This window comes from Lampetra planeri, chromosome 46, assembly GCF_965212315.1.
Source record: "Lampetra planeri chromosome 46, kcLamPlan1.2.h2, whole genome shotgun sequence".
NCBI classification, from domain to species: domain Eukaryota; kingdom Metazoa; phylum Chordata; class Hyperoartia; order Petromyzontiformes; family Petromyzontidae; genus Lampetra; species Lampetra planeri.
In genome coordinates, this window is record NC_136152.1 from 3,463,988 (window position 1) to 3,474,992 (window position 11,005).

Here is an 11,005-nt window from a genome sequence, read left to right on the forward strand (position 1 = left end):
AATTATTTCATTGTTACGAAAAAATAATTATTACAATAATTATACTGGTAGGAACCTCCTGGTTACACCAGCCCACAGGGGATTATTGTGTCCGTCCGTCCGTCGTGCAGGGAGGGGCTGGGTGGGGAGGGGAGGGTGGGGAGGGGCTGAATGGGGAGGGTGGGGATGGGCTGGGTGGGGCTGGGTGGGGCGTGGGAGGGGTGGGGCTGGGTGGGGAGGGGCTGGTCACCCCGTGGTGCCCTTATAAAACTCAACGTTTAACCTACTCACGCCGGCCTGTGCCCGCCCTCACAGTCGGGCATATTTGCGGAATACACCACGCCGCCGTTGACCCTGCAGGCCATTGACCGAGCAACCCAACGTGTTCCTACCAGCTCCCTCCGCAGGACAATGTGTTTTGCATGTTTTTTTTTTACCACAAAACGTGTGTGGTTTACTGAAGGCTCCACGCCTTTTGCACAATGTACCCATGTGGTGTTTTGAACGTCTTATCGACAGACGCACGACGATGTTTATAAATTAATAAAGTTTATATCAGTCGCGCGTCGTGAACGCGCTTGACACGACATCGCGCTTGTAAACACGGCGGCCATATTGGTAAGGGAATCTTCCCGTTGAGATTAATGCACCAGCGGTGGAACGCCGCAGCACGCGCCGATGACGACGACGCCGCCATTGCGGAGAGTAAAAGTAGTTCCTCACTACCAAGTGTAAAGGTAGTCCCCATCTTTAGAGACTTGAAGTTTTCATGACTGCAAGGATCCATACTCTTGGTTCTTTCTTTACCGAAAGAACCAAGAATGTAGTCTTAGGTTTTTTCGGTAAAGTCACGTAGGTAAAAAAGAAATAATAAAAATCATATAAATAATAATAAAATAAATTATTTCTATTCTTAATAATAATATAAATAGAATAATAGTATTTCGATTATTTATTATTTTTCTACGTGACTTTACCGAAAAAAACCTAAGACTATGAATTCTTGCAGTCACGAAAGCTTCAAATCTAGAAAGAATATAGTCCCCATCTACCAAGAGTAAAAGTAGTTCCCCCTACCAAGATGGCGGACTTGAGCTCAGTGGCCCCACTGCAGCAGCTGCCACATGTGGTGGTGGAGGTGGTGTTGGTGGCGAAGAGGCAGAGACTTGGGGACACATCAAGAGACGTGACACTTCTTGCCCGCTCTTAATTCATTCAAACATGCGCTTCCAGGCTTTCTCGCGCGTTCAGGTTCGTTTCCCCGTGCGTTTGTTGTTGTTTCTTATAATGTGTATGCGATAAATTAACGCTGAGTTTGTCTTGATGTGGGTGAAGGTTAAAGTGTTTAAAACGCCGGGTGAACGGGCGCTTCACTCCGCGGCTCTCATGGAGCCAAACTAAGACCACGACACTGGGATGGGGACTTTGCTGAGATGAGGACTTTGCTGGGATGCTGTTTGTTATGCAACTGCCCAGGGTTCATGGGTGGAAAAAAACCCGATTTTTCCAGCGGCAGGCATCGGGTTTTTTTCTTTAATACAATTAAACCCGATTTCGGGGAATTAAAACCTGGTTTAATGAATACGAAACTCTGATCCAAGGCTTAGGCTGCTTCCTCGTCGGTGCTGCTATCGTACTCGGGGCCATTGGGCACGGGGTAGTCGTAGATGCGGCGGGCAGGTTGGTCTTGATGAACACGAGTTTCTTCTCCACAATCGTGGGCACTGCCAGTGAGTTCCTTCGCTTGGAATGGATGACGCCCATCGTTGAGAAGTTCCGCTCGGATGCCGCAATTAGAACCAATTAAACCGGATTTCTCCCAATCTCAGATGATCGGGTTTAATATCAAAAGATAATTAAACCCGATTGTAAGAAACCCGCCTGTGCCACCCTTCCCAGGGTTGGTGACAGTCACAGCCGGGGGGCTCTGGTCTGTGAGATGTTTATATTCTCATCGCCCACGGTCACTACCTCCACCACACCAGATTTTTTAAACTGTCGGAATAAACTCTCAAACAAATCATCAAACGCGTGTGTGCTGGGCATCCACCAACATTTCATCCAGGTTCTGCCGGCTTTGTAACAGCATCCGACTGAGTAACAGCAGCGGAATCTGGCAGAAGGAAGGAAGAAATGTCAAGATGAGTCTGCGTTGGCTGCGATGAAGTCTTGGTTTTTAAATGCGTTGTTGTTTTTCCGCACAGAGTCTGGTGCGTGCTGTGGGAGGACTGCTCCCCTTACATCGCGACCTGCGATTATCGGCACGGCACTGCAGTCCACTCGTGCCCATCGTCATCGAGCAGACCGTGAGACCACAGCGCTTGCGGGGCACATTCACCCATTTGTGAGCAATCTGTCGGTGAACAGATGGCCAAGTATAGTAATAGGTTTTTAGCCTTTCAACTGGTACAAAAACTGACACCTTTGTACAAGTGGTCATGTTTGCAATACCCACAACACAAGCAGTCAAAATGCAAACAAAAAGAAACAACTCTGATAAGGATATGCAACCAGCACGAAGTATGGTCCTCATCCAAAAGTGAATCGATAAAAAGAGGTGTACGAGCATGTTTTAGCTGTGACAGTGTAATTGAATGCCTGGCTGGGCGACGCTCTGGTCGGAGAGATTGACTCGCAAACCGGAAGTGGATGGCACTGTCATCTGCTGTACTAAGCATGTTGTGATGTGTTTGTCGCCTCGAAGGGACGTGGGGAGAGGGCCTACGACATCTACTCACGCTTGCTGAGGGAGAGAATCATCTGCGTGATGGGGCCGGTGAGCAATCGCCTTCACTCGGGACAAACAAAGAGCATTTTACTAACAGGACGTCAAGCATCACCTTTTTAGCGATTTGAGTTCACGTGTTTTGTTAAGAGAATTTGACTCGGAATCAGAATCTTTATTTAAACTCGCGGAATCCGATGAGCTATCAAGCTCTTGTTTAAAGATGTCCAGTATTTTCATGGTGGCGAGATGTTAACGCCCTCCCCTGGAATGAAGGAGGTCGTGGTTTCAATCCCAACCCTGACGCCTGCTTTATATTTGGAGTTGGCGTGTCTCTCTCCCCATGGTTGCGTGGATTTTGCTCCTGGTCCTCCGGGTTTTTCCCTCCACATTTAGAATCAGCACGCGTTTAGAGTATTTGGCTGGTATGAATTTCCACGTGATAAGTCACTTTGTTGAGCTATTATTTGTGGTCAGGTCGCATCTGAAAAATGAGCTATACAGCTTAGTGGTCCTTTCCTGGTAAAATAAAAAATTGTTTTAGTTTGGTTTTAATAGTTACGAGTTCAAATCTCGGCTGGGCATATCAACTGGCCCATTATCCCTCTGCGGTTGATAAAATAATGATCGCTTTGTAGACAGTACTGGTTGTCTGATTGAGGAATGCACTCCCGTCGTTGGAATGAGTTGTTCAACCATCGTCTTGAGACCACCGAGATAAATAATCACCGCCACATCGCTCATTAGGACAGAGACAAATTGACTTTCATTGAAAAATAATCATTTGTTATTATCGCGCAAGGCTAACTTGAAGCTATGTTTCACAGGCGACTATAGTCTGCCAGCAGGGGCCAATGTTGTGTCGTGGTTTTTACACAATTAAGTAATTTGCTCGTAATTATAATTTGGATCGTGACGCCTGCACGCACAACCTAATCTCGCTTTTAAAATGACGTCACGAGATCGTTAACGTCCGCTGAGAAACAGATGGCGTGTTTTGGATAATACACGTGCACTTAGTCAATTGGCAGGGTGCGCACGCGGGTACTCCTATAGCACCTTTACACCTTCAGTATTAACCAGGGCAGCCGCTAGGTTCGAACCGCGAACTTCGGCAATCGAGCGGCTCGGCCGTGTCACCGCGCCCGCCCTTGCGCTGGCCTTCGGCGAGAGACCTCATCGATGTACGCTGCCGGCCTGGCGGCACGGCTTTCTCGGCGCGGTACGCTGACGGCGCGGTGGTGGTGGGGGTTGACTGCGCGGCCCCAGATTGACGACACGGTGGCGAGCCTCGTGGTGGCCCAGCTCCTCTTCCTGCAGTCGGAGAGCAACAAGAAGCCCATCCACATGTACATCAACAGCCCAGGTGTGTGCGGGACAAACGCACGGGCGCGTGGATGGTGACCGCGATCGCTCTTTCATTTCATTGTTTTTATTTGCAACAAACAAGAGCTCAGTACAAGGTACAGACCGCAACAAGGCGGGGGAGTGGGGGGGGGGGGGGTATAAAAACTCCGCGGACTCGTGCCCGGCCTCGGTACTCACTACTCCTGGGCGCGTAGACGGGGAGGAGATGGTGCTCGCTGCCCCACACACGTGGGGACTACGAGCAAGAGCAGCGGCGGTTTTAGTACCGAGAGGCGACCATGAGGGATAAAGGCAGAACGGCAAGGGGAGCCGGCACGCGCCAAGCGGACCTTCTCAGAAGTCCGGCCGGGCGGGTGACCGTGAACCCTTCAAGCCGCGCTGCGGATCCGTTTCCTGTCTGGGGACCCAAATTGGGACGTTCAAATCACTTTTTCGGGACCGCACATTGCAGCAGCACACCTTACCGTTGTTCAGCAGCGACGCAAGAAATACAATACGACCGGGCATAAGGAGGCCATTGCGGTGACAGAATTGGCCGAGTGCACGCAAACAAATTGAAACGGCGTTGCCAGGTCAGAAGTTTTCGGCCTCTGGTACGCGATGAGTGATGCTCAGATGCTTGGAGTGATGAATAAATATTGTTTGAGGGCCGTGTCAAAAGTGGTAGGTGATGTTTGGCTGTGGACCGTATGAAAGGAAAATGACAGACCCTTGGGAAAGAAAGTCTGAGGCCGAATACAGCCCACAGGTCGCATAGGGTCCACACCACTTAAATGAATATTCTAAATAACCCTTGTAGAGATATACTTTGGCTATGTGTCCTGGGCTGCCCTACACAACGTAAAAATACTGGAGGCTCTTGTTGGACAGCCCAGGACAAACAATGTCTTGCACGTACTTCGGTGCCATTTAACCTTGTTATCAAGGTTACTGCAGCACTCTCAGTCTTCTCCTGTCAATTGAATAATATGATGGGTGATGGGTTCGGTGAGCGACTGCTGACACACACCAGTTGGATCAAAGAACTGCAACTAAATATCTCAAATTACTTTTGAGATTAACACATTCCTGCGGAGGGAGCTGGTAGGAACGTTAGGTTGCTCGGTCAATGGCCAGGGTCAACGGCGGCGTGGTGTATTCCGCAAATATGGCCGACCGTGAGGGTGGGCACAAGCCGACGTGAGTAGGTTAAACGTTGAGTTTTATAAGGGCACCACGGGGTGACCAGCGCCTCCCCACCCAGCCCCACCCTCCCCACCCAGCCCCTCCCCACCCTCCCCTTCGCACCCAGCCCCTCCCCACCCAGCCCCTCCCTCTCCACCCAGCCCCTCCCCACCCAGCCCCTCCCCAACTCCACACCCAGCCCCACCCCTCCCTTTTTTGGATGCACGACAGACGGACGGACACAATAATCCCCTGTGGGCTGGTGGAACCAGGAGGTTCCTACCAGTATTATTTACGTTCAGCCATGCGCCGGTCCGGCTCTGAAACTCCCACGAGGCCGTCGTGAGTGTGACGTAACACACGCAACCATTCGCCCTCCTCGCAAATTTCACGAATTGTCAGGAATTTTGGGGCCACGGTAAAAATGAAATCGATGTTTTTTTTTTCTATTGTAGTGAATTTATCCCGTCTTAAGTGGCTGCGTATGTTTATTCTGACAATTTAATGCGTGTATTTTCATGTCAAAATCCATTTTAAGCGATGAATCAATGCGTTGTGACGCGCGTACTTAATATGGCTGGCTGGCTGGCACCGGTGAAGCGCTCCGGCAGTGCTTCTGCCTCGATAACACGAGAGGGCGCCATCGTCGTGCTATTGCAACGTGAAACTTTTACTAAAAACTAAACTAGTTCTCATTTTACCAGGTAAGGCCCCACTGAGCAATGTAGCCCTTTTTCAGAAACGACCTGGCCACAAATGATAGCTCAACGAAGTGGCTTATTGTGTGTAAATGTATAGCAGCCGTATACTCTAAACGCGTGTTGATTGTAAATGTGGAGTGGAAAAACCGGAGGACCCGGAGAAAAATTCACCCGACCACAGGGGGGGACGTGCAAACGCCAACTATACAGCAGCAGGTGTCATGGTTGGGATTGAACCCACGACCTCCTGCATACCAGGCGAGGGAGATAACATTTCGTAGCCACCACGGCGACCATGTTATTGTGACTGGATTATTTTTTTATCCATTGACATTGCTTTGTAATCATACCAGACAGCCCGTCACAAACGACGGAGTATATCTGCAATAGCTCTTTTGTGTTTTGGGTTGCCTTTCACATACACGCATTGACTTGCTAGCAAGGTGAGAGAGCCCATTGAGACGAGTCACTTTTGCAAAGAGGCTTAAGGTTGGCGGACACAGCAGTCTGTCGCGGCTGCACGCAGCGTTTTGCTTTGCATTTTCATTTCCTGGCTCAATGCAACTCGGATCAATGGTGTACATTTGATCACATGACATATGTCAGTGCGATGGTGAGCGTGAGCGTGTGTGTGTATCAGTGCTACAGGCCGGCACACACCCGTTTTGCGCCGTTATACATTCATTAAACGTTTATCGACAATTTAACGGGCAGTGTTTTGCAGATACGCGTTTGAGAAATGCTTTCAAGAAGGCGCTTACAAGTAATGGTTAAAGATTCCCCTGTAGTCCTTCAGACTGTTAGCACTTATAGAGACCGGCACGGCATACGATGACGGTATGGTGTGGCCAGAACCATGCCCGCCTACCTTCGTCTGCTCAGAATTGGCATTTACACATCGCACCTGGTACTAATTTAAGGATGCGTTGACCTAAGTGAGGCCCTCTCCACCGGTTCACATAATCGCCGGCGATGTTAGCCACGGCCGAGAATTGAACCGAGGTCGCCCCGGGTTCGTAGCGGAGCGCACCAACCACTGCACCACCGCTCCCTCGGGCAGTCGACGCACGCGCGTCACGAGACTCGCAGACAACATGGGCGTCTTGTGCTGTGCCGCGCAGGGGGAATGGTGACGGCCGGCCTGGCAATCTACGACACCATGCAATACATCCTGAACCCCATCAGCACGTGGTGCGTGGGCCAGGCGGCCAGCATGGGCTCCCTGCTGCTGGCGGCCGGAACGCACGGCATGCGCCACTCGCTGCCCAACTCACGCCTCATGATCCACCAGCCCTCCGGGGGCGCGTATGTACGTCGTCGCAGTGCGCACAGCACACAGGACAGGGCACTACACGCTACGTGACTCGTGACACGTGCAGCCCCAACACACGCTACATGTGTAATGCCTTGACTCGTGACACGTGCAGCCCCAACACACGCTACGCGTGTAATGCCTTGACTCGTGACACGTCCAGCCTCAATGCGTGCTACGCGTGACATTTCACGACTCGTGACGCGTCGTGCCACAAGACACACGTAACACGCCCGCCGAGGCGAGACGTACGAGTTTTGGTTAATACAACCGCAGCATTAGCCAGGGTGGCCGCTGGGCTTGAGCCACAAACCTCTGCTACGAGCAGTAGATGCGCTTTTGCTCGGCCATGCGAACTGCTCTGCTCTGCTCGTTGATGGAGGCGGGTGCCACGTTTGTTCTCACCAGGGCCAAGCCACCGACATCGCGATCCAGGCGGAAGAAATCCAGAAACTCAAGCGGCAGATCAACGGCATTTACGCCAAGCACACGCGGCAGCCAATCGGCGTGCTTGGTGAGAGAGGCCGATCGCACCGCCTCACGTCATCGGATTGACCTCAGAGGTCACCGAGAGACCGCCGCACCTCGCCGTTGCTTCCCTCGGCCAAATTTCCAAAACTGTTTTCGATCGGCTTTTTAACCTCCTAAGACTGCTGCGAGCTTCTCATCGTCGCCGTTTGGCGGGACGTCTCCCTCTCGGTGCACGGTCAACACTTCCTTCAGACACCTCTTAACAAGGTCGTCGCCTCCATTAAGCCTTCCCCCTTGGTTGCACAGTTGACACCTGCCCTTCAAAGTTGATTCAGAAGGGGGCGATGGTTGCTTTGTATATTCCAATTTCATTATTTGCAGTTTAATTCGTTTCATATTTGGGACAATGACACCACAGCAGACCGGTATCCTACAGTTGCGGGTGACGTCGCAGGAGCTTGAATGTCCACTGTGCGAGTGAAGCTCACGGGGCGTAGCAAATTTCCTGTTCATGCAGCCGCGGTGTTAAATCGGGGCGGTCGCTGAATTCGAACCGTGAACCTCTGCAGCGATTGGCGAATGCGCCAAAGCCGAGCAATCTCATCGCCACCTTTGCTTTTGTTTGGTGTTGTTTCTGACCGAATGGCGTCGCGTGGTCGCAGAGCAAGTGATGGAGCGCGACCGCTACATGAGCCCCATCGAGGCGCAGGAGTTTGGTCTGATCGACAAGGTGCTGGTGCACCCTCCCCCCGACGGCGAGGACGAACCCCAGCTCATCAGCAAGGAGGGCGCGGACGACAAACCCGAGCCCTGAGCCACGGCGCCGGTGCGGTGTGGCACGACGCCGCTTGACGGGCGGTGTCGTGCGACGCTGCGTTACACTGCATCATCACTGCTGCAGTGGGTCGCAATGCCGCGCTGCAGTATCACAACGTCTCCCTGCAGTGTCACAACGCCTCCCTGCAGTGTCACAACTCCACGCTGTAGTATCACAACGCCTCCCTGCAGTATCACACAACTCTACGCTGCAGTGTCACGACTCCTCACTATTCAGTTCATTAATATTCAACCCAACTTAGCATACAATACTTTTCTTAAAAAATGTAAGCACTAAGTCACACAGCATACAAGACTGCGATTTAAAGCTGAAGTTATTGGTTGCAATAATTGTGCAATGTTGTTGCTTCCCAACCCGCACTGACCAGCATGGTGAAGTATGTTCACACAACCTCTGACCGACACGTGTCAGGAGCCCTACATCCAGCAGTGGATTGAAATGGGGCCGTGAATTCTGAGTTGTGGTAACCCGCAGCATTGTTTGAGAGAGCTGCCACATGGTGACCACACCACTGGGACATGCACTGCAATCCAGAGGTCACCGGTTCGATTCCATCTTCCGGCGTGGCAGTTGAAACAATTAAGAAAGTTTTGTTTAAATCTCTCCCCCCACTCTACCCCTGTCCAACCAGCTAATATAATAAACAGTTACGCCTCGGTTAAGTCAATCAGCCGGTCGCCTGCGTTGGGATAACTCCACTTATTTTTCCAGGTAAGGCCCGACTGAGCGATATACAGCTCTTCTTCAAAGCGACCTGGCTGTCACACACTATAGCTCAACGAAGTGGCATATCACGTGGAAGTTTATTGCAGCCAAATACTCTTCAACGTGTGGCGGTTCCAAATGTGGAGGGAAAAACCGACGGACCCGGAGAAAAATCCACGCGACCACGGGGAGAGAGACACGCTAACTCCAAATATACAGCAGCAGGCGTCATGGTCGGGATCGAGCCCAGGACCTCCTGTATGCCAGGCGAGGGAGTTAACATCTCGTAGCCACCGCGCTACCCTGAATGTCGCGTGTGGGGACTCCCACTTCTCGCCTCGTTGGGTCAACGTGGAAGGCTCTTCCGGCAGCAGCGGCGTGAGCAAAGCAATTGCAGCGCTGTGCCACTACCTTGTTTTACAAGAACGTCCACGTGTTGCGTTGTTTCACCGTTGCATGAATAAAGGTTGCGGTTTGCGTCCGTAACGTGCAGCTTTTGTTCAAAATCATTGTTTATATTTTTCATGTCGAATATGTAATCACTGGCCCAATGGTTGGATGGGGTCACGTGAGATTAACCAGGTCGGCATGGCAAAGAATTGGCATTAAATAAAAGGTTAATTGCAAATATTAATGATTCGTAATAAAATTGGATTGATCTAGCTTTACAAAGTTATTACACTTTTCTTGATAATGTGTATGGTTTTAAAGAAAAATCTACAATGCCCTTGTATGTTTGGTTTTCGACGAACAGGCCACAATTCTCTGCCGAGATCTATTGCCTGGTTTCGAGTGGCCTGTTGGGTCTAGAGGACATCCACTGTAATGTGCAACTCTCGTGATAAAAACGAGTGACAGATTTGCAGAGTTTTACGTGGAACGCCGCCCCTTGCAGAACGTGCAGACTTCGTTGCGCCATTTCACTTCAGCTTTGCGCGACACTGCTTGCACAACGGTACATCACAACGTCACACTGATAAGAAGCACCTGGCATTGCATCGCGAAAGGCGGGGTGCTGGAACGTGATTGTGGCTTGCGACTTCATGTCACATGGCCCACAGCCACATGAGACCCGCTACTTCTAAAGGACATGGAAATTATGTTTTTTGGTAATTGCAGGGATCTTAGCCACACTTATAGGGCAATGTTTTATTCTTGGCGAGTGTACGCGTTCGATCGTTGATTATTTTTAAAGTCATTGAATAAAGCCAAGGTGTGCGTGTATGCACCTCTGATTAGCACGGATGGTTACGTACGGTGCGAAAGAAGGTCAACATTTAGTATAGTGCGAGCGTGGTTCTCAAAAGGTATTTAATACGAATATTCTGTAATTCTATTCGGTCCTCGGTAGGGAAAATGTTCCCCACCCTTGATTTAAGGTTTTTGTCGGAAGGTTGCAAGCTCACATCTTGGTTGGAGGTTGACTTGGCCCATCTTTGCTCCACAGCCAACAACAATATAACAACACAATCTTTGTGATATGTATATAAAATGGGAAGTGTGTGTCTGTGTGTACAGGAGCTCAATGGTTTACTGTGGTGCAGGCCAGAATGTGGGCTTGAACCGATTGCGCTATTTTGATAATGGAAAGCCCGTTGAGATTGAGTTGTAATAAATAACTGCGTGGGAGCAAGCAGTGTGGAACTCGCGTCTTCGGTGGTAATAAAAACTTCAAATCTAGATTAAACTTCAAATATAGATTGGTGGTAATATAGTGTATGGTTTTGAAAGAGGAATCAATT

The 11,005-nt window shown here is 50.4% G+C and overlaps 1 protein-coding gene across 1 annotated transcript; it reads left to right on the top strand.

The window, feature by feature from the left end:
* The first annotated feature begins 1,074 nt into the window (after positions 1-1,074).
* Positions 1,075-10,960, top strand: CLPP (caseinolytic mitochondrial matrix peptidase proteolytic subunit). The gene is made up of 7 exons (XM_078615178.1): positions 1,075-1,230; positions 2,184-2,285; positions 2,684-2,755; positions 3,974-4,070; positions 7,059-7,246; positions 7,658-7,763; positions 8,383-10,960. Exons 1-7 carry the CDS (start codon positions 1,201-1,203, stop codon positions 8,532-8,534), a joined length of 747 nt encoding a protein of 248 aa, XP_078471304.1. The 5' UTR covers positions 1,075-1,200; the 3' UTR covers positions 8,535-10,960.
* The last annotated feature ends 45 nt before the right edge of the window (positions 10,961-11,005 follow it).

Excerpts from the sequence above, each read along its gene's own strand:
- CLPP (XM_078615178.1), top strand. The coding sequence starts at position 1,201 with ATGCGCTTCCAGGCTTTCTCGCGCGTTCAG. Across the intron at positions 2,286-2,683 it reads CCATCGTCATCGAGCAGACC|GGACGTGGGGAGAGGGCCTA; the intron begins GTGAGACCACAG and ends GTCGCCTCGAAG. Across the intron at positions 2,756-3,973 it reads TCATCTGCGTGATGGGGCCG|ATTGACGACACGGTGGCGAG; the intron begins GTGAGCAATCGC and ends GCGCGGCCCCAG.